The 27,446-nt window shown below is 41.4% G+C and overlaps 1 protein-coding gene across 1 annotated transcript; it reads right to left on the bottom strand.

Moving 5' to 3' along the window:
* Positions 1-9,031: 9,031 nt before the first annotated feature.
* Positions 9,032-26,107, bottom strand: PARD6B (par-6 family cell polarity regulator beta). Its single transcript, XM_007185296.2, has 3 exons — positions 25,608-26,107; positions 20,752-20,974; positions 9,032-12,059 (listed from the first exon to the last, which is right to left on the bottom strand). Exons 1-3 carry the CDS (start codon positions 25,671-25,673, stop codon positions 11,230-11,232), a joined length of 1,119 nt encoding a protein of 372 aa, XP_007185358.1. The 5' UTR covers positions 25,674-26,107; the 3' UTR covers positions 9,032-11,229.
* Between the last annotated feature and the right edge of the window lie 1,339 nt (positions 26,108-27,446).

Here is a 27,446-nt window from a genome sequence, read left to right as displayed (position 1 = left end):
CAAAGAATTATCAGATGGATTAAATATATAAATGTAAAAAAAAAGTCATAGAAGTATGGAACTTAGGATAAAAGCTGGGTAAGCATTTATATAATTTGAGAGGGAAACTACTAGAGAAAAGAATAAAGAATTTTACCATGGACAATAAGAAATTCCTATAGAATAAATACAAAAGCCAATGATACACACAGTAAGGAGCAAATGACTAATTAGGAAAAAATGATGACCAAAAGATTGACTTCCTTAATCTATAAAGCATTTCTATATTAAGAAAAGACCGATACCTCAATTTTTAAAATGTTATGCGAAGGACCCAAATGGAGAAGCTAATAAAAGAAGAAATACTAATAAACAGTTTTTAAAAAGCCCTTCAAACTAATAATCAAAGATATGCGAAGCAAAATAAAGAGACGCTTTTTTCCCCTATTAAGTAGGAAAAGCATACAAATAATAAATCTGGTGTTTTGGAGGGGAAAACGACTCACACATACCCCTGGTGAGGAAGTAAATTAGAACAATCTTTGCGGAAGGAAACTGGATATATTCATGAACCAATGCCCCCTCCTTCTCAAAAACAAAAAATAAACAAACAAAAAAAACACATGCGTTGACCTAATGATTTCTAGGAATTTATCCTAAGGAATTAACTGAACAAAGGATAAAAATATGTATTTACAAAGCTGCTCACCACAGCACTGTTATAATTGTGAAAAAAAAATGGAAACAGCAAACGAAAGGGAATTGGTTTTATAAAATGAGGGTTCATCTATACAATGAAATACAATTAAGCCATTATAAAAGATGTAGAGCTGTATTGACAGAGCAAAGACATTCACAATATATTGCCCTCTGAAGAAAGCAAATTACAGAATAATTTATATGTATGTAAGATCCTGTTTCTGTCAAAATCCATATTAGGTAATATATATCGTTGTCCATATGTACTGAAAAACTTAAGAGTGGTTATCTCTGAATAGTGCTTTTTTGGGGGGGGGTGACTCTTTTCTTTCATATACTTTTTTTCCTAAAATTTCTTCTGAAATCATATATTACTTCACTGGACACACAGCTTCCTTAGCCAGTCTAGTTTTCGTAAGAGACAGTTATATATGCAAATATATTTTTCTCTTTCCCAGGTTATGTCTCTGAAGCTCTGAGTTAACTGTAAGGACCAGAAATGAATATTAAAAAAAAAACCCTTGCCTCGAATTTTGACTTTTGTTTTTGATGAAGAGAACATCTAGGAATTAGTACTTCAACAACAACAACAACAAATTATAAAAACAATTAGCCCTAGGAAGAACAGAGTAAAAATAAGCATAATGTCAGTTTGCCAAGGAGACATCATGGTTCTGAGAAGTCCTAATTGAGAGCAAACTATTGGGCTGGAAATGAGCAACAACTCAGGAATAAATTATGCATGGCCACTGTTAAATATTTTATCCGTCCTTAACCATTATTTGTCTTCGCAAGGCTAAAAGAGGAAAGACAAAGAAAATACTCAGATCGTAAGCATTATCAGTCTTGTCATCTTTCCTCCATCCTAGAAGCCATCAACATTCAAGCACAAACCCTGCAAAAGAGGAAAAACTTTAACCATGATCAAAATAAGCAATCGGCAGGCTGAACTTGAACTTCACGACTTGATTAAGGGATGTCAAGGTGATCTCACCTTCTGCATCCAGTTTGCGACATCCCTCAAAATCATGAACATTTCGCTCTGCTTAACATGCTGTTTTAAAAATGAACGTTTATGAATTCTTGGCGATGTCCAGGCAAAGGGGTTTTGTGTTCCCCTGGTATCCACGCAGTGAGCGGGAAAGGACAGCGAGGATATTTGAGGAGCTGTCAGGAGTTGATGTAGCCCATTCAGCCCTTTGCCATTTGGCCAGCTTCCCAGCCACTCTGCCTCCTCTCCTGGCTCTCTCCCTTCACTGTTGATTTCCTCCCTCTCTCCTGTCTGCTTGGCTGATGGAGGCCCATGCCAGTCCCACTGGGCACGGGCCCTGTGAGCACCAGCCAAGGCCCCGTGGTGGTGGAGGGAGGACATGGACGCCAGCTCGCTAGAAAAACCCTCATGGCCTGCAACTGAATTGCGAAGACTTTATTGCAAAGGTTTTACTGTTGCCTTCCACAGGGGAATGAAAAATTATTACGATGGCCATTTTGGGTTGAGATTTGTTTGGAATCATTTTTCAAGTATCGTCTGGCATTTTGTATATGCGTGTGCCAGAAGCGTACATTACATTGTTATCCTTTTTTTTGGGGGGTGGGGGGTGGGGCTGCACCGGGTGGTATGTGGGATCTTAGCTCCCCGACCACGGATTGAACCTGTGCCCCCTGCAGTGGAAGCACAGAGTCTTAACCACTGGACCACCAGGGAAATCCCTTTTTATCTTGCATTGTATTAATGTTAATTCCACATTCCGGTAGACCAGATTTGTATGTGTGTGTGTGTGTGTGTGTGTGTGTGTAAATGCACATACCCAATTTAAACATCAACTAGTTAAAAGTTGTCTGTATGTGTGTTTTTACTTTTTTTAATGTCTATTAATTTTATTTATTTATTTATTTATTTATTTATTTATTTTATTGGGGTATAGTTGCTTTATGTGTGTTTTTAAACCAAGAATCCTTTTCCACATTTTTCTACTTTACCAGACAGAGATTCAAACAAATGAAATCTACCTTCTTGTTAAGTTACCTGGTGTGGATTGTTGCTCCTGAGAGTGGCTGATTGGGGATTCTGATTCCAGATGATTCTGGGGTTAGTCACTGATCCACCCGGGAAGCAACACTGACCAGGACTGCTGTTCCCATGCTGTCATCATCATGGCATTGTTGGAGGCCCACATTCTAAAGCTCTCTCCTTCAAGCTCCCTTTACCCACGCTTGGCAGGTATTTTACCAAGTTAATGATTTAGTTTCTGAGTCACTAAGCATACAGATTTTTGCTGGAGTCACCCCGGGTACATACCTGAGACAGCAGCTGAAGGCCTCTGGGTATGTTGGGGAAAACCTGATTTGCCACTGACTACCCTACTGTAGATTTAAAGCTAGCACGCGCTGGCAGGACAGAAAGCCTGGGAACAGAACTCTTATGTTCTATAAGAACAGTGCCCTGTTTCATTTGAGTGGAACCTGTTCCAGGTCTTAGTGGAACAATGCCATGAAAGCTATTTCCTTGTTGCTTCAGGCACTGCTAGGAGATGGGATGGAAAAGGAATGCTGTACTGATACAATCTGTGAGTTGTACTATTAGTCAAATTCTAGCCTTTTTTTGTCTTCTCTTTTGGTGGATAGCCCAGAACAAAAATCCAACCTGGAGTTTTCAGAGGCTTATTTTCTGCACATCTCTAATGATTTGTGTGGGGAATTACTGTGTTCAATCAACCTTGCAATTCTGGAAAGTTAGATTATATTAATTTAAGGAAGTGGAGTCCCTTGCACAGGGGGCTGGAGACTGAAGCTTACTTTTGCCAAGTTAACAGTGCAGTGTATGCCAGATGAGTAGATGAAGGCTTTCCGTACATCTTTATGAATTTTAGAAGAACTTATAAGCCATGCTCATTAAAGCAGTTCTGCTAAGAGTGAAGGAGAGATACAGATGGATCTAAGAACTTCTCAGACTGTAATAACTTCTCAGCTCGTTAAAATGCAGATCTCTGGGCCCCACCAGCAGAGTCTATTCAGCAGAACTGAGGTGGGGCCTGAGCAGCTGCATCTCTAAGTTCCATACAAGTGATGCCAGAGCTGCTGTCTGGGGACCACATTGTGGAGTCACACAGTTGGAGGACTGCTTTGCGCTGGTCGCTGAATCCCTCTGGACCTAAGCCATCTCCCTGAGAGGTGGACAGAACAGCTGACATTCAGAGCGCTTATTAATCCTCAGGCACTGTCCTCAATCCTCGCGGTGACCTATGAGGAGATGGTTTCACAGTAAAGGAATGAGAGCCTTTGATGGTCCATGGTTCTGAGCTTCTGAGACAGCGCTGGCAAACTGGTAGCCTGCAGGCCAGCTGGGGCTGGCCGGTCTGTTTGGTCTGTCTCACGAGTTGTTTTAAAAATCAGGATGTTTCATGGGAGATTCTGGATTTCTGGTATCTTCTTAAAATTTCAAAGAGCTGACAACGCTGGGCCCATACATACCCAAGTGACAACAATGCAGTGGGGTGTGTGTGTAAGGGGAGACTCTGGCTTACCAGTCCCACCCACCCTACCCCATTCCAACCCCTTGGGCATCACATTTACCCATTACTCTAAGACCACGATTCTCTCGTTTCTGTATTTCAAAAGTAATGAATTTTGAACTTTCTGCCATTTCAGATTAAAGTTTCTATGTACTCTTTATATATTACATTTGTATCAGATTTAGTTATGGTAAATACAATCAAAATAAAACAATAATATCTGAAAACACAAAAGCAAACGTTGCCATTATTATGAGATTTGAACTTTTCCATCAAATTCAGAACAGGCCACTAGACCCCAAATTTCATTTCCACTTTTACCATTTTCCTTTGACAGAGGACTGCTCTCATCTCCATTTACCTTATGCTTTTAACTCTCTCCTTTATGAGAAATGTACACCCAAACACTCTTTAAAAAAAGCTGCGTGGGTGGGATGGGGAGGGTGGGAGGGAGGGAGATGCAGGAGGGAGGAGATATGGGAACGTGTGTATATGTGTAGCTGATTCACTTTGTTATAAAGCAGAAACTAACACACCATTGTGAAGCAATTATACTTCAATAAAGATGTTTAAAAAAAAAAAAAAAGCTGCAATTGATGCCACTGTGTTCACTTCCCTTTCACAGGTCCTTCTTCTGTGAGGTGAGAGGTGACAGCACCCTGATTCCCTGATTCTTCTTTGAGGAACGACCCCTCACCAACCCAGCCCAGATGTGGGCTCAGGACCCAGACAGAGCCAAAGAGAGTGGGCTCTGAGGCTTTGGCTGTGATTAGTGGGGAGCGGAGGCTCGCTTCCGGGTGGGTAGTTAATGACAGAAGGTACACTAGAGTTGCTGCAGGCCATTTTTGTCACCACAAAGGGGTAATTTGCCTGAGAAAAGAGCAAACAGGAAAGCAAAGCAAGAAACAGAGATTCTAGCCTGTGTTGTAAAATACAGCCAGCCACTCGCTCCGTGTGGCTATTTAAATTTAAATTCATTAATTAAAACTACATAGAGTTAAGAATTCAGCTTCTCAGTTGCACAAGTCACATCTCAAACATGCAGTATCCATGTGTGGCCTAGTGACTCCCATTTGGACTGAGCAAATGAGCAAATAGGCCACTCCCCTCATTGTATTAAGTTCTACCAGCCGCACTGTTAGAGAATATCTGTGCTGAACTTCTAGCCCTGACTTCAGCTACGTGAGCCAATAAATCTCTTTTTAGCGAAGCAATTCGAGTTGGATATATTCATAATCCAAAGAATCCAAAGGCAGAAGCCTTCAGTTAGCGCTCTAGAGAACATGACCGCAGGATTTAAGTTTCATTGGGGTGGTTTTCTTCCACTCAGGTCAGTGCCAGAAAAAATAATCACTGGGTCCACAAAAAGTACTTAAGCAAATGACACTCAAGAATATTCATGCCATTTCACCATCTTCTATTGTTTCTCCAATCAGAAAACAATTAAGACATAGAACGGATGGATCTGAAAACATACACTTCCTAATTTCCCGTTCATGTTTATCAGTTTGAGAATAATTAGAATAACGGATAACACATAAGAATACAAGAACCGATTTCCCCTCACTGAAAAGCGTTTCAACGTGAACAATATTGAAATAAAATGACGTGATATGCCTCCTGACACGGTACAACGAGGATATAACATCATATCTGTAGTATTCTTGCCAAAAATGCGTAACTTGAATCTAATTATGCGGAAACAGACAAACCCACACTGAGGGACGGTCTACAAAACAACTTGTCTTTACTTTTTAAAAATGTCAATATTATGCAAGACAAAGGAAAGCTGAGGAACTGTTCCAGATTAAAGGAGACCAGAGACATGACACCTGAATGTGATGCATGATTCTGGATTAGACCCTGGATGGAGGGATGATTTTTCTGTAGAGGACACTATGGGGGCAACTGGTGAGATTCTAGTATGGCTTTTGTGTAATAAATATTACTGTATCAATGGTGAATTTTTTGAATTTGATAACTGAACTGTGGCCGTATACAGGAATGTATGAGAGAATGTCCTTGTTCTCAGGAAAATATGCCTGTCTTTAGGGGCTTAAGGGGCTGTGATCTCTGCAACCAATTCTCAGATGTTTCAGGAAAAATGGAGAGAGAAAGCCAATGTGGGTATGATCGGGGTGAAGGGTATAAACTGTACTTTTCATGCAGCTCTTTTCTAAGTTTGAAATTATTTCAAAATAAAAAAGAAAGCAATGCAGTGCTTCTTTCCCCCCTCAGGAAAAAAAATATACCAGTATTTTCCATGGCAAATTTCTCAAGTGGAAAACAAAGTGCTTCACAAGTGTTTTTCAAATAGTGCATCCTGAAATTGTTTGGGGATGGCCCAATAAACATTTAAAAAATGGAATAGAAAATCAGCATTTTTCATGTAATGGTTTCGCTTTGTGAAACTTTCCGTTATATACAGGTGTGTATTATACCCATACATACACATGCATACACACAGCTGTGTACTGGATCACAACATTCAATGCATTTCTTACTGTGGCGTGTGCAGTTTTTAAACAATGTTTGAAAGCCATTATACTACCGTATCTTTAAGATAGTGACTCACAATTTACCTAAAACACCTTAGTTTGTGCCTGCTGTCCTGGCATAATTATAAATTATAGTCACTCATTTTCAGCCACTTTAATTTCTTTTTATAACCAAGTACTGTATGAATAAGTATGCTTTGTGGACAAAAAAGAATTTTAGCTTTTTTTAAAAAAAATAATAAGAATTAATTTATGTATTATGTGTATAATTGAAAAAATTTTTTAAGTTATCTTTACTAATACTATATTAAATAACTTTGTTATCCATCCCTTGGGATTATAATGAACTAGATAACTATAATGAACTAGAAAAAAAGATTTTCTATTACACGTAGAACTCTCTAAGAAAGCTTTTTAAAATGGGAAAACACCTAAATACAGCTTGCAAATAAAATACGAACTCTATTTAATATTAATCTATAAAATACACATCAAATTTTGTAAAGTAACTGGACAAACACATTAGCTTTTAAAAATATATTATGTAAATCTTGTTTTTAGGGAACCACTTGGTAGACTACTACACACTAAGGGCTTTTCAATTATTAAATCTAATGGACTAATTTCCTTTCTATTTACCTTGTAATAGCTAGTCAGACACCCACCCAATTACAGCACTTAAGTAGCATGTAATATAGCTAGAGGGACAACTTATGTATGCTTTCTTTACCTTACAGGTAACAGTCACCATCAGCAAGTGATATGCTATCACAAATAACAAGGTCAAGACTTTCTACGTCTTCTAAGTAAGGTGCTCCGCAATCTGCTGAGCTGCCAAAGTCACTGACACACACACAACCCTTAAAGCTTCGTCACCCATAATTAAACCTTTCATCAGTCTAAAAGATGGGAAAATCAGAGCAAACAACCAGTTGCTGCTAACCATTAATTAATTCAAGCACCTTAAGGCAAACGACCAGAACAGGGCTAGCTTTTCCTTATACATTTCTATGACTTCGATGATTTTTTCCTCAAATGTAATTTTTTACCCAGACTGGAAACTTGGAAGCAGCAGGGATTTAGGATTCAAAGAGCACTGGGGTCGTACCTGGGGATGAAAAGGATCTTTTAGTTCCATACCACTGTTTCATGGACCCTGAAACCAAGTGCATCAGGTACTGAGTGCAACACAGTCCGCACCAATGGATGATGTGAAGGGTTCTATGTACACGATGTTGAATATTTACTCAGAGGACTTTCTATCAGTTTTTAAACTGGCGGAAGAAATCGGTTATTATCCTGCATGCTGGATGGCAGAGGAGTTAGTGCAGAGATCGACTTAGCCAATGACCGGGTGACTAATTTGGGATTAGACTTGGCTCAGGAAGAGGGTCTGTTTTATCTCAGGCCTTTTACAGTGTTCAGTATAAAGTGAATTCAATCCATGTAGGCAATACCTGTACCCGGGGGTGGTAATAAAAAGTATAACTAAGTGAATTTGAATTCAGAAGAGAAACTGTCACTTTACAAACAACTTTTGTCTTATTTCAAATAATCTTAAACAATGTTAAGTGATAATTCTAGATGGATATCAGGCATAACCTCTTACATTATCAGAACTTAACTATATTTTATTTTATTTTTTTAATTTTTTTTATTTTTTTAAATTTATTTATTTATTTATTTTGGCTGTGTTGGGTCTTCGTTTCTGTGCGAGGGCTTTCTCTAGCCGCGTCAAGAGGGGGCCACTCTTCATCGCGGTGCGCGGGCCTCTCTCACTATCGCGGCCTCTCTTGTTGGGAGCACAGGCTCCAGACGCGCAGGCTCAGTAGCTGTGGCTCGCGGGCCTAGTTGCTCCGCGGCATGTGGGATCTTCCCAGACCAGGGCTCGAACCCGTGTCCCCTGCATTGGCAGGCAGATTCTTAACCACTGCGCCACCAGGGAAGCCCTTAACTATATTTTAAATGCCCTAACCCTAACCCTAACTCTAACCCGGGCCCTCGGCAGTGCAAGCGTGGAGTCCTAACCACTGGACCGCCAGGAATTCCTGGTGTTGATCTTCTAAAAATTAAGGAAGCCAGGATCTTGTTATAACTTAGCAATTTTCTCCCTACCCATTTTCTGTAATGGGTGCTTGGTAAATATTTGTTGGGTGACTTTTCATATATTTGCAGACAAGAAAGTAGCCTTTATACAAGTCTATCTTTATTTGTAAAAAATAATATACAACTAAAGCTAATTTGATTTTTAAAATCAAAGCTCATTTAGTGATAATGTACATTTTATAATAAAATTGTAGTAAAATACTGACATTTGATAGTTTAAACAAAGTAGCATTCATGTAAAAATCATGTTGCATGTAAAATTTAATTAGAAAATACATAGTTCACAAAAGTACATATATTTTGATAGCTCTTGAGAACATTATCATAAATTTACTTAAGATACAGAACAAAATTCACAGTTAGCTTGACATTTAGTACTATAAAATTTTATGCTGAATCCACTGATATTTTTGTTAATAAGGTACACTTAAATAATTCAGACTACCAATGAATCGACATTTTATTGTATAACCAAGATCTATTGGTTTTACAATACGTCTAGTAATCAATTCTTTCACCAATAATTTAAATGAGAGATCCAGTTGAAAAGACCGTTGACATATACCCTTAGCGGGATAATTAAAAAGCACTAGCAGCTTTGATTTCCATTTTCATGAATACATACAAGACAAATCTGTATTTTACAGTTAAAAGTTGTACAAAAAGTCAAGCCCTGAAGTATTTCTTCCCCTAAGAGAAAAGTTCTGATGTTAAAACTTTGTTAAAAAAAAAAGAGAGGGAAAGAGAGAGAGGTAGTATGTGAAAGTATTTTTACTTAAAATGTTGAAGCCCTGCACCGCTTATAATATAAATGAAATGCAACCTTCTACTTATTAACATTTTGCCATTCAAGAGTCAAATTTATAGAACTCAACAGAATGTTAAACCTGGAATGCCATTAAAAAATAGTGGTTATATAACTGGAAGAACTTCAATGAATTCAACAAAAAGTACACTGTATTATACATAATGTTGTGCAGTTAACAGTTTAGTGATAATATGTTTAGTGGTAAAATGTGAACAAAATACATTGAAGTATTCTGAGTCAAGCGAGCTTCATTTAATCAACTTTACTTCATATACTTTTACCATATAGAGAAAATATCCTTCAAAACGGAGTCATTTGATTCTTCATTGTTTTAATAGCACACAATTGTTATAAGGTATCCATTCTAGCCCTAGCATAAAATTAATCAATAAATAACTCTGAGAGAAATATCCATAAGTCACAGGGAACTCATGTAGTTCATACTATTCTTAGTCTCTATATACAAGCTACTGTAGTGCCTGTGCACCTCCATACAATGAAACCAGGCAAGGAACAAAAGTTAGCAGCCTTACTCTTACCTTGCTAAGTGGATGCATCGGAAAGTAATAAATAGCCTCATAAAATTAATCGAGGTACACTCTACCTGTCAAAGGTGAATACGACATACTTTTCATAAAGTGTAGGCAGTGTTCCTAGAAATCCCATTAAGGAAAACCCAAAATTTTCATATAAAAAGTGCACAAGGTTGTCCTGTGTGTAAAAATCTCTTAGTTTGGGTGCATTTTTTTTTTAACGAAAATAATTCACACTACTCAGATACATTAAAAGAGTAAAAAGGCAGACAAACAAAATATACACACAAACAACAAAAGGAATGATTTCTAATGAGATGTGGAATGAGGACAAGAAGAGGTTACAGGAGAGTCTCCCATATCACCAGAGTCCATGGAACTGCCTTTCACAACGTAAGTGATGCCCAAATGCAATGAGTTTGTAAATATGAAAGCTACAAGATGGGCAAACACGGACCTGAACAACTGTTAGAGTTTCTTAATTCAGGAACATAGCTTCAATGCTTTATAACTTAGGAAGCAACCCCTAAAAACAGTCCATTGATTTGATTTCTTAGAAATTAGGGAAAAAAAAAAAAAAAGCATTTGAAAAAAATTACTCGCTACAATTAGCAACAGAGGAACAATATTAAAAAATCAAAATACAACATGGGGAATATAGGAGCCAAGGTCCCAAAGTACCGAAAGATAGACTCCGACTTCTTCACGTTAGAATTAGAAAATACATAGTTAAAGGAAAAATTAACCAGGCTCTGCACAGCAGGTTAAATATGCAACCACTTCAAACAGAAATGATCTAGTCCTCATGTGTAGTTCTGGGAATGTGCTCTAACATCCAGTTCTCTATAGACAAAATAGCAAAAGCACATCATTTCATTAGCAAAGGCCCCTTCGTTTTAGACTTAAATTCACCTCTGACCCACCGAAGTTTATATTAATTATCAAACTACTATTTTAATAACATTTGAAACTTGCAATATATTTTTTTCATGCCTAACCCAGATCACTGGTTCAGAGGTATATATGCTTTAAACTAGCCAAATTTACAAGTCTCCATGGCGTCCTCACTCAAAAAACATTCAAACGCGATGCTTTCATAGTGTTATGATTGTTCCATCTTCTTCTAAGAGTTTCTGATCTGGAGCGTGCGTTTCAAATTCTGTATTTGTGCCACTTGCTAAGGGTGCTAAGCTCACTTCGTTAGAAGGAATAAAACCGTTCTGTCCAGATTCAAAACTGAGTTCTATCTGTGTTAATGACTCCAGGCTCTCGGTGCTACGAACCGCCTTAGGGATCTGCTGTGGCACACCACTGTCTTCAATAATAATGTCATCTTCATCGCTGTCTTCATCCTCTGGCTCAAAGCTCGGTTCGATCTGCTGTGGATAGCCAGGAAGGCTGTTGTCAGTAGACTGGCCAGAGCTGCCGGAAGTCCGACTGTTCCTAATGACGTTATTCCTCTGGTTTGCTGGTCTCACTGTGATGATGAGGTTGCGGCTGTTTGCAATCATCATGTCAGTTACTTGATCTAGACTCTTCCCGGAAACTTCTATGCCATTAACTTCTAAAACTTCATCATTAACGGCTAATAGTCCTGTGCTTTGAGCCAGACCTCCTGGCACAAGTCTGGATATAAAGATCCCTGGGACCTTCTCTAAGCCATGGGGTGTCACCCGGACACTGGAGCCGTCCCGGATGTAGAATCCTAGGGGTTTCTCAGTGCCATATTTGTAAAGACGGACCCTACGATGTGTTTCTGGGAGAATATCCACGTCTATAATAGAAGACACAGGTCTGAAGTCCTGGGGCATACTAATGACTATGTGTGGCTTTTTTCTATGGTTGTCAGGGCGCAACACATTGGTTAAAACATTCTTCTTCTTTATTAGTGTGTCTGTACCAAAGGCACTGTAGTCTGCTTCTTCTGTTTAAAAATAAAATAAAATAATTATAGAAATGCTGTATAAACGCCCATTTATCTATAGTGGAATCTGTACAGAAAGGATAACTCAAATATATTTGGTACATAAACAAACTCGTTAAATATCAGCCTGTTCCGATCAGCTGAAAATGTAGTGTAGTAGTAAGACATGCTATACTATACTAGAAAAGCCCAATAGGTGGCCCTCTCGAGTATTCACCATAAAGTTACCAAAAGTTGAAGTTAAATTTGATAAAGCTCAATGACTTAAACAACATTAAATATGGCAGATGAAATTCTGATAAGCCTCGCACACACATTCTTAAACACCATTTAAAACAAGTTATTTACATTGTATTTTCCCTATGTTTGTTTAAACACCTCCAGCTTGCATGCTTATCATATTTGACTCAATGACACAAAATTGGACACTTCTGAAGCTCAAATACCTGTATTAGAGTCCGGGCAGACAGCGTACAGGCAGACTTCTTTTTACTGCGCTTCGCAGATAATTGTGTTTTTTTACAAATTGAAGGTTTGTGGCAAGCCTGCACCAAGCAAGTCTACCGATGCCATTTTTCCAACAGCATTTGCTCACTTCGTGTCTCTGGGTCACATTTTGTTAATTCTTGCAATATTTCAAACTTTTAAATTATTATACTTGTTACGATGCGCTTTGATCAGTGATCTTTGACATCACTACTGCAAAAAGATTATGACTTGCTGAAGGTTCAGGTGATGGTTAACATTTTTTTTAGCAAAAAAGTATTTTAAAATTGAGTTATGTATTTTTTTAGACATAATGCTATTATTACACGCTTTATTTGTGCAAGAATTCATGTGACTTGCTTTATCACGATATTTGCTTTATTGAACCCACAATATATCTGAGGTCTGCCTGTAATTAAACGAAATGGATAATACACATAAAATGATAATGTAATTAAATGAATACATATCAAACACAGGAATTTTGGTCTTCTGCAAATACACTCTCCCTCAGTTTTCTGGAGGAGTTCTTAACCTTTCATTTTCCCACTTTCGAAAGAGGCTGAGGTATAAGACAGAGACAACAGGGAGGGGTGAGGATTCTGGCAAAGCTGAGAGCTCCTGCCCCATTTAATGGCATGGCTTTTCTCGCTCCAGGCAGCTTTTCTTCACGGACTGTAGGAATTTGTGTGGACAGTCCAACTTGTCAGAGAGTCTTGTTTTTTTAGGTTAAAAAAAAAACAAAAACTTCCCATTTTAAAATGCCGACACCTAATTAAATAACAACAAAAACCTGTGTGAGCAAATAACGTCTGGGGGTTGAATTTATTCTTCAAGCCAGCAATTTATAATCTCTGATGTAAACTAGGGAAAACAGGGCACTAAAACTAGATCTTCTTAAATCCCACAGCTGGAGGTAGACAGTCTACAAACAACACATCTCATCAGAGGATGAGGAAACGGAATTAACAGCAGGCATAAAAGGTGAAATCAGATTTCAAATATAACTGGAATGGGGATAAACTAAAAAGTCACAATCTCCAAGGATGAAAAAAATATTTAGTAAGAATAAAGAAGACAAAAGTGCCCCCACCATCCCAAGAACTAGTTTAAAGTCCTAGTCTCAATCACTGCTACAGACCAGTAACATCACTAGACTGTGTCTGCACAGGGCTTCCATTTGTAGTCTCTTGTCACCCGACTCTCGGCCCCCCTATCGGTAAGTATTATTACCTTTACTTTATAGACCAGGAAATTAAGGGTACAAAATAAGGTACAGATGGCCCCAGGTTTTCTTACTAAGGCCAATACCGTACATGTTCAATTCACACAGTGAATGTTAAATGTCCACTGTGTGTCAGAGCCTGGAGAACCTCAGTATTCTTTTCTCAGTGTTGCTTGAACACTCTTCAAAAGCTAGTTTCAGATAAATGTACAAGACTAGGGGTACCTGGGGACTTCCCTGGTGGCGCAGTGGTTAGGACTCTGGCGCAGGGGGCCCGTGTTTGATTCCTCGTCAGGGAACTAGATCCCACATGCATGTCACAACTAAGGAGCCCACCTGCCACAAGTAAGACCCAGCACAACCAAAAAAAAAAAGAGCCTAGTGGTACCTGATTTTGGGGCATTTCCCCCCCTGGGGATAATTTTGCTTCATTTATGGAGAAAGTACTTACACTGTGTTCTTACAAAGACAGAAATTTATTTATAATTTGGCTTGGGAAATAAATCGACTGACAAAAGAATCTTTTGGGCAAAATGTAGCCAAAAATCTATCAACAATGATCTTCTACTGAATGTGTTTATTCAAAATTGTATATTTCATTTTACAATCAATTAAGAAAGCCCACACAATTTTTATATGGGAAATTCCAGACCATACAAAAGGAGAACAAAACTAAGCTGCCTACATACCTATTCATGGGAAACCTGACCAAAAAACCCCCCAAATCTGCATAATTTGGCATCGCATCCAGACTCTGTTTGAATGCTCTCTGCTAAATTCTCAAAAGCAATATGCCCCAGTACAAAGGCACCTTTGTTCTCCCATCTAGCTAATCAGTTTCCAGCCACTGGGAAAAGAAATATTTTGGCAGAAAGCCAGGGTGCAGGGTGTCGGTTTAAAGTGTAAAGGTGAACATCTACAGGGAACAGGGCTGACGTTCCACCTGAGCATGTCTGTCAAAATACAAAACTCAGAAAGAGACGGAACATTGGAATCCTGCCTCATGGCAACCTTTCACTTGCATAAACCCAGGCTTATGCAACAGTATGTGATATAGGCTCAGTGAAACCTCACCTATCCCGAGCCTGACAATCTCAGCTCACCGAAACAGACAAGGATCTACCCGTGGAATGCTGCCAAACAGCCAAACTGGATGTCTCACTTCCTTACACACAAAAAGCCCCTGTGCTTTACTCACAGAGGAAGGGAGCCCTGAAGGGCCTCCCTCGGAGCCTCTTACTTTTTAAACATTAATTCCAAAAAACCCTGGTTATCTCATTCCTCAGTTCAGAGTCTTAAGTCACAGTCAGGGGTAAGGGTCCACTAGTGAGTGGCAGGCACAGATACAAAAAATAAAAGCCTACAGTGAAGAAAAAGCAAACCTGAAAACAAACAAACAAAACAAAGCATTATATAAATCCCAGCAGCATCCGTGTACAGTAACAAAACTCTAACAGTTCATGGTAGAGTCATCAAGAAAGTTCAAGATTATGACCCATTTCAAGTTCAGTAGGAAGACAGGGAAAAATGAAATAATTTTTGCAACTGTTCTAATCAAGGGGTGGACAACCTTTTTCTGTAGAGTTGTAGTACAGTAAATATTTTAGGTATTGCAGGTCATACGGTCTCTTGCAAAAGCAGCCACAGGCAATACAGAAAGGAGTGATCATGGCTGTGTTCCATGAAAACTTTATTTATAAAAACAGCCAGCAAGCCTGAGTTTGCCAACACTTGTTCTAATCCAAAATGGTTAAATGAAATAGATGTGGCAACTCTAAAAGGATTAAACATCACTTAAAGCAATATTCAAAGCCTGCAGATCCCTTCACTTCCTAATATAAGAAAAATCAATTGCCAGATACTTAAGAAGCACCTGCTACTATGTGGCTAGACATCGTGCTATGTGCTGCAGATCCAGTGCACAAAACAGCTAAGGTGCTTGCTTTCATGGTGTTTACAGACTAAAAGCAACGGCAATTAACAAAGAACCTGAAACCATTATATTATTACAAAGGTGCCAAGAGCTGTGAAGTTTGTCAGTGGGAACTCGGCTGGGTCTGCAGGGTAAGGCAAGGCTTCTCTGGGGAGTGCGGTTTATACTGAGACTGGAAAACAAACCAGTAGCTAATCAGGTAGAAGGGAGGGAAGAACTTCCAGGTGCAGATACAACAAATACAGAGCCCGGCAGGATGGGGTCGTGGGAGGAGACAGTGAGAAGGCAGGGTGGGAGGGGAGAGAAGAGGAGGAGCACGAGCCCAGTCTACGCAGCCAGGGCCCTGCAGACAGACAGGGCCTCCGGGGAAGCGGGGAGGATTACGGGCTTCAGCCTGAGGGTAAAGGGAAGAAAACCAAGGATTTTGGCTTTTCTACAAAGCTCACTCTGGTTGCAAGCTGGAGAAGGGACCTGCGGGGGAAGACAGGAGGTTACTGCAGGTAATTTAGGATGGTACCTGGCCTGAAGCAGAGGCAGTGGAATGGGGAAATAAGTTTGAAAAATAATTAGAACACATTTTTAATAGGCCAGGTGACTGAATAAAAAGGTGTGTCAGGAAATGGGGAAATAAGTTTGAAAAATAATTAGAACACATTTTTAATAGGCTTGGTGACTGAAAAAAAGGTATGTGTCAAAGGCGACACCCAGGTTTCTGTCATAAGCAACTGGAATCACATTCTGAGCTGTTACTCCACAATTTCTTCTTTTTATTTTATTTAATTTTTTTATTTCTGGGGCCGTACCTTCTGTTAAACTATTTTTTACAATTTACTATTAAAATGTATACTCCTTAAACCATTTCTAAATTAAACCCTGACTCACTAAAATATAACCTTAAAATACATCTCCCAAATAACACCCAATGCACAGTAAAGCTCTAAGAGACAGTTTAAGTGGCTGCCCAGTTCCAGGTGTCTGGGCCACAAGGCCATGTCCTCAGGCAGATGAGGCTTAAAGCAAGGCCCTTCTGGTGTTTCCAACATACTCCTTCGAATAAACCCATGATGCAAATGCGTCTGTCTGATGGCACACAGAAACAGACTGTGACACAGCAAGAAGCTGTGGTGTAGGTATTCTGATCAGATCTGGCGAGAAGTCCGTGCAGGTCAATGGGCCTCAGACTTGGCTGATCATCACAACGGGCTTTTAAAAAATACACATTTCCCTGGCTGCATTCCAAACCTACAGGAATGACCTGAGTACTTTTTCTAAAGGGGCAACCTTTAAATATTTTCTGAGATTGTTTACCATACAATAACCACCTGAACAACAAGAGAAGAAAAACTCTCTTTTTCCCTCAACTAAGTGAGGAAATTCTAAACTCTGACAGGGGGAGGGGGCTGGCAAAAGCCCTAGGATCCTCTGCGAAAGTAACTTTTAAAATATCAGGTTTTTTGTTTTGTTTTTGCTTCCACAATAACAGCCCTGGAAATAGAGTCTGGGTTTTTCCCTCTAACAATAAATTATTGTAAAACATAAAACTTTTCAAGATATGCAACGACGCTACCCCCGAGTTCAAGCTATGAAGTGGTTTATGCCTTCAATTGTGAGCTTTCACTTCAATGAAGCTTTATTTGGTAGAGGGTATCAGATTTTAAAAGGTCACATGGTTTTAAAATTTAAAATCGTTTTCATATCTGTCTTTTAAAAATATCGCTTGGTGCCACATCAAGTGCAACTGCTGCCCTATTGGTTCCTAAACTGGAAGCAACAGGCCAGTAAAACAGAAAATGTGTTGTAATTAAGCAAGAAAATGTAACTGTACTTAACACCATGTTTTACATTAGTTTCCTGAATTTAATGTTCATTAAAGTTTAAGTAAAATCAGCTTTCTACTTAAGCATCTGCTGAGCTTTGTTTAAAAGAAAAAAAGTATCATCACGAACTACAGGGCACTGTGTAACTCTGTAAGACAGACAACAAACATGTTAACTCTACCTAAATAATCAGAGGGTAATCTGGTAAAGGTGGAGGTTGGGGGGCTCTAGCTAGGGTGATCAGAAGAGGCCCCTCTGAGAAAGTCATCTGAGCTGAGAACTGAGGAGGCAGCCATGGGACCAGCTGCAGGAAAAGCGTTCCTTACAGAAGGAACAGCAAGTGCAGAAGCACAGAGACGGCAACAAGCCCGCTGAGTCCTAGGGACAGAAAGAAAGCCAGTGTGGTTGCTGCGAGGTGGGAGTGGGAGAATGGAGGAAGGAGACGCTGTGGGGCACAAATCAGGAGGGATTTTATTCTGGATGCAACGGAAACCATTGGAGGGTTTTCAGCAGGCATGAATCGACTGACTGACTTTTCATGTTTTGCTTAAGTCATATTTGCATTACAGTTACTTTTTTTTTTTTTTTTGGCCGCACCGGGTGGCATGCGGGATCTTAGTTCCCCGACCAGGGATTGAACCTGCGCCCCCCTGCAGTGGAAGCGTGGAGTCTTAACTGCCGGACCACCGGGGATGTCCCAAAGTTACATTTTTAAAAACAAAAATTTTCTGTTGAACACACTGCCTATTTCTAAATCAAATTCTAAGGGCTATGAATTGTATTGGTTATTTACCTCTACAGCATAGAAAACTTTTGTTTACATCTAAACATATTTGAAAAGGAAATAGCAGAAGATAACCACCCTTAAAAGATGTTAGGATTAATCCTGTGATCACGTAAGTGTTACAATTCCAGGAACAAAAACATGTGGTAGTATAATCCAACACCTATAATCTTTCTAAGGAAGGGGATAATCCAACAAGTTTTGTCAGATGGCAGTAGTTTAAAAATAGTCATTCTATATTTAAATACATGTTCCAAACAGCAAATTTGTAATGAAAATTACAACTGCTAACAAGACAGGCCTTCTATTCAACAATAATGATTTAAATTATTCTGCTTAAAATGACAAGTTCCACTCCAATGTTTTGTCTTCTCCTCTTCCTTCTCCAACATTCTATACATAGCTTTCTAAGAACCATCCCTGATCTTCATCTCAGCTAGCCCTAATGTCCACTCCCCAAAATTTCAACTATCACTTTTCTGCAGACTTTCAGCTCTTTGATCAGCCTCTAGATTTCCACCCTGAGCTCCAGCCCATCATTTCTGATTTCCTACGGGACAAGGTTGAAACTCGCCAGCCAGGTAAGCTTTTTTGGCCTATAACCAAACCGATTTTCTTTCCAGGTCAATCTCTCTTCCAGACTGTACCTGTCCTATGTCACCATCAGGCTCAAATCCAGAAAGCTACTTTCCTCTGGACTCCTCTTCAACGCTCTGCCATCCAGCGGGGAGCGCAGTGACTCTCAGATCCCCCCCTTTATCTTCCCCACCTGGTCTCCTGCCAGGGCAGCTTCTCAGCATCTCTCACCCCCCTGCTCCTTGCTCTCTCCTGTAAGACTGCTGCATACTCCAATTCATCCTGAACAGCCAAATGAGTCTTCCTGAAGTAACACTCTAATTGTACCACACCCCTGTCACATACCTAGGAAATCCATCTTAGGGGTCTTTGGGAAAATGAATTCGTGTGTTTGTAGAGTATCTCGTCGAGTGATACGGATATGTTACCCTACCCTTGGAGGTTTATTTTGTTGGCGGACTTTAGTTCCTCCAAACCCAGAAGCAAAGATACACAATCAGTGGAATTTCAAAGCCCTAGGAGTGGTCCAACGCTTATCAACTGATTGGAAATAAGGTTTCACCTTCAAGGGTAATTTCTACCCACTTTCTCAAACTGCTTTCTGGGTTGGTTTACAAACACAGTAAGGCTTTGATTATCCCACCAGTGCTGGGCTTGTGGCTCTCATGTTGCCTTTCCAAACCTCTTCATTCACCAAAGACAAAGGAATACATGGCACACATCATGCCCATCTACAGGCAGACACAGGAAAACACACACACGGAGGAGGCCACAAAGTTAAAAGTTTTAGGGCTCAAAATACATTTCAATTCGTGCCATATAGAGTGGTTATTTTAAAATGTTCTTTTGCAAGACCAATATCAATGTTTACATTCTTCCAAAATAATGACTTGCTCTCTGATTTTCCAGATAATTCACTAGTTTTATTTCTGTGAAAAATGCCTTAAAAGGAAAGAAAATATTCACCGGAGGCATACTACATGCCAGAGCACTGCACTGAGCTCATTTAAACTTCCTAGTAATCCTATGAGATAGTATGTTCATTCTACAGATAAAGACACTGCGACCCAGGAAGAATAAACAGCTTTCCTTCAGGTACCTATTAAGTGGTGCATACAGTATTGCAAAGTTAGTTGCTACCAAAAAAGTAGAATGTTTCCCTGACTCCAAAGTCATACTCTTTCTACCACATCTTTCTGAATGGACAAAATTCCATTCAACAAAGTGAAGATTCAATAAATTCCTAATTTCCATTTTAAAAAAATCTAAGAGGTTATAAAGTAATTAAAACCACAATCTTTCAGACTTTCCTGGTGGTGCAGTGGTTAAGAATCCGCCTGCCAATGCAGGGGACACGGGTTCGATCCCTGGTCTGGGAAGATCCCGCACGCCGAGGAGCAACTAAGCCTGTGCGCCACAACTACTGAGCCTGCACTCTAGAGCCCGCAAGCCACAACTACTGAGCCCGCGTGCTGTAACTACTGAGGCCCGCGCCCCTAGAGCCCGTGCTCCACAACAAGAGAAGCCACCGCAATGAGAAGCCCGTGCACCACAATGAAGAGTAGCCCCCGCTCGCCGCAACTAGAGAAAGCCTGCGTGCAACAATGAAGACCCAACGCAGCCAAAAATAAAATAAAAATAAATTTTAAAAAAACCCCGCAATCTTTCCAAAGTATACTTAGTGAAGTGTAAAGATGTCAATTAAACCAATAATATCACAGATGTCTTAACTCACTTGTTAGTTAATATGGTAAGACGAGTCACACAAAATGTCTATTCATTAAATTTCTAGTGAATTCTGTGTATCCTATCAATGAGGAAAATAAACAACTTCTAATTCTAAAACAATTTTTCTAAACACTGTTACTTACCCTTTTTTTGTATAAAAATCCTAAGCAGTGGGTTGGCCGTTGAAACAGCTTTGTGATAATTATCATCGTTATTTATAGGTAGTAAATCTCCGTGAATGTCTGCATAGCCTACTAAAACGTCAACATTGGGTATCTTATGAACATGTTGCAGTAATCCATAAAACTCTTCAAACTTTCCAGGTTTTGATCTTTCCAGTGAAAACCGACGAAATTCAGCTCCAAACTATAAATAAACATATTAATTTTAAAAAAGGTAACAGGATCCAATCTTAAAATGCATGACAGAAAAATTCACAGGCACAGTATTATTTCCCTTAACGAAGATGACAGTTCCAATAACACAGTCTATTGTCAGAAACCTCATTATCAGGAGATAAAACAACATAAGGAAGGCACAGGAATGTGTCTGCTCACTGCTGCATCTCTGAAGGGCATTCCCTTCAAGAGATGCAGGCTCAACTTAATCCCTGGGGTACCCAGGCCTCACTGGGGACTGTCCTGCAGAGTGACTCAGCTCAAACAAACCCTGTCTGGAGCCCAGATCCTGACAGCAGTATCTGCTCCTCACTCAGGCCATGGGGTAACAAAGATGTTCCTAAGTCTTTATTTTGACTGGTAGCAAAAAGCATCTAAGTTTCCTCCCCCATAAAAGGAATTACAATTTCACAGGAAGTGGCAAGAATTAACAGCAACATATACAAAAAGGACTTTGAGCTTCTTGGCACTAAGGTATGATACAAATGGAGGTATATCATACAAGAAACAGGTCTAGAGATAAGAAGTGTCTTCCCTATGTTAATCTTAAAAAAAAACACGCAGCTTTACCAATACATTAAATATATGTCCTACAACTCTCCAATTAAAGCAAAAGTGTTTACATGCTTGGCACAGTGCTAGGCCCCATAGAATGAAAGGCTCAGGCCTGCACCAGAGCTCAGCAATTAGTGGGGAAAGAGAATAGCTATCTGAAAGGCATTAAGGGATCGCACAAACAGGGAGGACGACACTTCCATCATGCCCAATATTTATCTCCACAATTCTCGTTCTCAGGTCTGCTTCCCTACTCTAGATTCACACCTCTGCCTTCCAAATGCCAAATTATTTAAGTGGTTCTTATTCAGCACGAAGGACTGGCTTCATCTAGTCCATAATAAACAGGATCCATGACTTAACCATGCGACTAGCATGGCATTTCCTCAAATGTGGAAACGTAAGAAAGATTCATCAGCCTTCCGCAAAAAGTGCCCCAGTCACACAAGTTTGGGAAATGTTACATAACTATAATTACACTCTTAGGAATCACTGTGGAGACCAGGTATTAAAGGCTCAGTTAAGTCCTGTGGTTGATTTAAAAAAAAAAAAAAAAAAGTTTTTAAACAAATGTTTGCCAAATGTGTTTGACCACTTAACTCGTTTTTCCTCTAAATATCTATTATTGGCAAGAAACACTAATGTACCACTAAGACAGCCTTAAGCATCTTGCAGAGAAAGTCTCTATCAGAATAATTTGAGCAGGTTACAAATGTGTCAATTCACTTCCCTAAGAATCCCATGGTCTCTCTGAACTCACTGCTTTTGCTATCTCGAAGAAGTTCATCTGCCTTGCTTATACCCACACTACTCACTAGTTTTAAATTAAAAAATTACTAAAACCACTTCTTACCTCTAACAAATTAAAAGTTTCCAAAACACATTCCTGAAACATAAACACTAACATCTGTCAAGAAAATAAGGTGACTCATACCTAAAGCGCTCAAAAAGTGTAGTCACACCTTCACGTTTCAAAGTAAATACTAACTGGGGAACACCCTTCATATCAGAGTTAGTCTTATGATGTTATAAAAAGTCATAGTTTCTTCTCCATTTTCTTTATTCTGGTATCACAACGTCCTAGTGCCTTCTGCTTCATCTCAGGGTTTTATTGCTTCCCCTGGTGAATGGGAGTAACATCTAATAATTGAATATTTTAGGGCTGCAGTGTTTTTGCTAAAGCTTGTGGATAAAAATTCTTTGCTCAACATTTTTTTCTCTCGCTTAAATGTTATGATAAAAACAATGGAAAATTGTATGGCTTCACAAGTAGATGTGCCCTTTTGCAATGTTAGCAGGAAAAAAAAAAAAGAGAAATTGTTATGCTTCTTGCAGCAGAACAATAGGATTAAGAGAACTTTTTACTACATGAAGAAAAATACTAAAATAGAGATAACATTAAGACCCAATCAACAACTATGATAACTTTTTTTTAGCCTGGTCTAGTTTGCCTTGGTCACCCAGAATGTGTATGGACACCTGTCTCCCAGCATCTTTTGGTACACTGTAGAAATGAAAACTGAATTTTAATATTGTTTGCCCATGAATAATAACTAGGAAATGTACAGCTCAAAGACTATTCCAAATGTTTAATAACCTAAGGTTATTAAAGGACATGACCTTGATTATTAAGAGCTTTTCCAACTATGGAGAAACAGGAAGATAAATCAGTTACCAAAGAAAAGTCACACGGTAACTGGTATCACAACTTAACTATAGTTATATTTGCATTATCCATTACTTTATTTGTACCATTTTCCCCTTCCATGAGCAAAGATATGACGTTGACACTGTTTTCTATGCAGAAGAAAAAGAAACCCTGAAACGTGGATCTGTACATCACCAAGTTGTGGTTACAACCTCTTAGCGACCAGCTTTGTAAAAAGCTGTGATATCACCAAAGCAGTGAAAAGGGAAGTATTGTTTCACACATCTGTCCAAATATTTTTTAAATGGTAGAGATGCGAAGTGTTTTATCTAATCCATTAAAAATAAATATATATTTAAAACATAAGGTGTCACTGACACACTAGAAACAGCACCTCTACTGTGCCTATTTATCAGCAGCTAGAACACTAGTGGGACCACACTTTATGAGATGCAGGTTCTCAGAATGCCTTGATTCTATTTAAGAGACACGGTTCACCAGAAGTCCAGTATGGCAGGTCAAATATATAATGGGTAGTATGGGAAAGATTCACAAGCCAGTTGACAGAAGAGAAGGGCAGAAAGCCTGAAATTCCAGTCCCCAAGGGCTCGAGGTTTCCTAGTCTGCGAGATAGATTACCATTTGACTGTATTTATCAGAACACCTAGAATCCTTACTCATTTTTTCCTATGATAAAAAAATTAAATACTTGCTACCAAGATTAGGACCACAAACTGAATTTTAAGACTATGCAATATCATAAATGTCTTTCTTTTCTTAACCTCAACTCCCACAAACCCAAACTAGATTTATAACAGAAATGCCATGAGAAGGTTCAACCACTGGGCACGGAACCACTACCACCACTATACTGCTAGAGGAAAAGCTCTATATATTTCGAGTTATCTTAACCCTTAGTTCAAGCGTGTCACTTCAATTTGCTATGGCAGTTCCACGGAGGACACAGGAGACAGCATATTCGTGAAACTGCTATAACTACATTTCTATTCTTATTAAGCAGAAGGGTTTCTTAACTAGTGCCTATCCTGATACACAAGTCGAAAACAACATTTTAAAATAATGTGAAAAATGAATGCAGATACTCTTGATGTGATCATCTCAGTTACAGCAACTTACAGAACTTTGCTTATCAACTCCAGATAATAAAAACCATTCTACCCACAGGCTTCAGGGAGCCTTCCCTACTCTACTTCACTGAAAATCACTCCTGGATTTTGCATTCCCCCCCTTACCCCACCCCATAGTCTTACATTCAATGATGTTTCATTATTTTTAAAGTTGATATGCTTTTACTTTTCTCCTATTCTTTCATGTGTTTTGATCTTCCCAACTCTTATTTTCAATGTTCTCAGGGCCCAGCCCGTGTCCTCTCTTTTCTATTCTATAAAGCCTAAAACTTATTTTGTAAAAGGGTTTTAAGGTTTTGTCATAAAAAGCACAGCTTGTCGAAGTCATAAGCTTTCTGAGCCTCCGTCTTCTCAGAGAATCAGACTAGATTATCTAAGTCCCCTTTGGCTCTTCGATTCATGAAATGCTTGCTGCAAATGTTCCCGTGGCCGCCGATCATCTTCAAATTCCATCTCAAAACCCCCGATGGAAAGCATTCCCTCACTAATCCCTATACACCGTCCTGCTCAGGGAGCCCTGCAATTTAGGAATTCAGTGGATACCGACGTAATTATCAGCAGATTGGCATACCGTTGGTCAAGAGTGAAAACACTTGATGTGAAAAGGTAGCAGGATGGAATGAAGAGAGCACCCAGACTCAAACTGTGAAGTGCTACTCAAACGGAAGGCGATAGTGTTAAAATATAGATTAAATGCATACCAAAGTTAGTGCTAGAAAAATCTCTAAGCAGGAAGCAAAGCTAACTTTACAAGGGCTCTTGAGTTCCCTGGGCTCTCTCCTTCACCACTTGATGCACCCTTGAGCCACAGAAAGGGGTAACATTTTGTGACCACGGGTGTTCCAAATACTCTTTACTCAGAGGCCAGGAGGTAGAATTCCTCCAAACCTTTCGTACCACGCTGCGCTCAAACGCCTCCCATCCTCCTCGGCTATACCTCGGCCCTTACCCTCATCCTTGAACAGGAATGATTTTTAAAGAGGTAGATTAAGCGCTCAGCTGGTCTCCTCCTTACCTGGGGCAGGAGCAGACACAACCCCCCACGCTCGTCCTCTTCACAGCAAGCGTATTATCCACCATCTCCTGCCTCCAAATCCCACCACCGCGCCCACCACGGTCCCAGACAGCGGGCAGCTCCTCAGGCCGTCACCGGCCAGCCCCTGGCCTCCCCCGAGAGCACCCCCCCCTCAAGGCCCTGGCCGCCGGTCCCCATCTAGCCGGCCGCTCCGCCCAGCTCGGGCCCCGCGCACCTTGCTCTTCACCTCCATGGTGCCCAGGCAGCCGCTGCCCGCTCCGTGCCGGTGGCTGCGGTTCATCCTGAGGCCTGGCCCGCAACGGCCTCCTCCAGCCGGGCCGCCCCTTGGAGCGCGGGGAGCGAGTGTGCGGCCGGCGGGCTCGGGACTCGGCTGCGGCCCAGGGGCCTCCTCACAGGCACCTGCAGAGGGGCGACCGCGGCTCGGGTCTCCGCGCAGAGCTCCGCTTGGCTGGCTCCTCACGCGGTGGGACCGAGAGTGAGACTGGCGGCGCGGTGGGCGGGAACGCGGCTCCCTCCCTCCGGGCCTCGGCGACGGCCGCGACGGCGAAAGAGGAGGAGGGGGCGGAGCACAGGGGACAGGCGCCGCAGCCTAGCTCTCAGCCGCCTCCCCCGCGAGCCCGCGCGCGCGCACCCCAGCCGGGCGGGAGCCGCGGCACGTGCGCGCGCTCACCTGCAGCCTCCGTAGACGCCTCGGCGGCTCGCGCTCCGCCCACACCCAATGGGACGCGCGCACCTGCGCCCCCAGCGCCAACCAATCGATACACGCCTCGCGCAGCGCGTGGGCGGGCCGCCTCCTCTAAAGTCCCGCCCGCCGCCGTACGATTGGTCCCGCGCTGCGAGGGAGGGGCGGGATCACCTGAAGCCGTGGACCTCCTCTCCCGACCTAGCAGGAGAGCTGGAAAGCGCATGCGCAGGCCCTGGAGTTTCCGCCCCGGGGAGGCCGGCCGGAAGCGCGAGCGCACCTGGAGACTAGGGCGGCTGGGCCTTTTGCGCACGCGCAGGCGCGCGCCTGGTTGCCCCGGACCCGGCTCGCGCGCCGCCGGGGAATGGGAGGCGAGGCCCGGCTGGTGCGGAGGCGGGGTGGGGCTGCTAGGTTTCTGCCACCCCTTATCTCCCTTCCACTTTGGGATGCTGCAGCGTGCAACTATGCCCCTCCACCACCCATTTGCGTCGTTTAGGGGTCTGGCTGCAACTCTGATTACAAAATTCAAGTTTTCCCGCCTCTGCAACAGTCACTGGGGAAGAATCTCAGGGCTCTACTGGCTTAGTTTTGTTGGTAGAGACTCTTTCTGCAGTCCGTCAAGTCCCATGGGGTCGAGTGGCCGCTGGGAGGGAGGGAAAGTGGGCAGAGGCTCGGGATGGCTCCTCGAAGGTCCGGCTTCCCCGAGTACTTCTAGACCGGCCCTCCAGGGCTTTCTTTTTTTCTTTTCTGTTTAATTTATTTTTAACCTCTGAAGTCTTCCTCTCCCTCCAGCCGTTTCTGGGCTATTCGTTGTGTCCACCAATGACAGCCTCCAGATTGTCTTTGTCCCCCTCCCCCCAGTGGAATGACCGAGCTATGTCCCTGATAACAAAAGACTTGACTCCTCTCGAAATGCCCCAGAGCTGGGTTTCTTCTCCCAGGGGCCCTTTTCAGCACTGGCCATGCTGGGGAGGTGAGGAGGAGACCCCCAACGCTCCTCCCCACCTGCAGGGGGCTCATCATGGCACTGCGGCTCATCAAAGAGCTGTAGAACCCTCCTGTGAGCTGGACCTGGGCTGGCGGGGGGGGGGGGGGCGGGGGGGGTTCTAACCTGAAATGGCCAAGAAGATCTGGTTAGAGTGCTGCATTCCACCTGAGTCCCCCGAGGCTTCCTCCCCTTATCTCATGCCTCCAATCCCTCCTCACACTTTGCACCCCTCCTTCCCAGCACTTGTGTCAAGTTCCGGTTTCCCCATGTGTTTTGGGAGTAATCTGCTCCTGCCCGAGAATGACGGCTCTGAAAAGGCAGGGACCCGTCTGCTTTGCTCACTGTGGAGCAGTAGCACCTACCTGACTCCTAGCAGCTGCTCA

The sequence above is a fragment of the Balaenoptera acutorostrata genome, chromosome 15 (assembly GCF_949987535.1).
Source record: "Balaenoptera acutorostrata chromosome 15, mBalAcu1.1, whole genome shotgun sequence".
In the NCBI taxonomy this organism is placed as follows: domain Eukaryota; kingdom Metazoa; phylum Chordata; class Mammalia; order Artiodactyla; family Balaenopteridae; genus Balaenoptera; species Balaenoptera acutorostrata.
The sequence above is the reverse complement of the archived record's forward strand: the minus strand, read 5'-3'. Positions and strand labels throughout refer to the sequence as shown.

What these genes read in the sequence shown, in the direction of transcription:
- PARD6B (XM_007185296.2), bottom strand. Translation starts at nt 25,673, where the DNA reads ATGAACCGCAGCCACCGGCACGGAGCGGGCAGCGGCTGCCTGGGCACC. An exon ending in CCATGGAGGTGAAGAGCAAG is followed by an intron (nt 20,975 to 25,607) that starts GTGCGCGGGGCC and finishes GTTTATTTATAG; the next exon opens with TTTGGAGCTGAATTTCGTCG. An exon ending in GATTTTTATACAAAAAAAGG is followed by an intron (nt 12,060 to 20,751) that starts GTAAGTAACAGT and finishes ATTTTTAAACAG; the next exon opens with AAGAAGCAGACTACAGTGCC.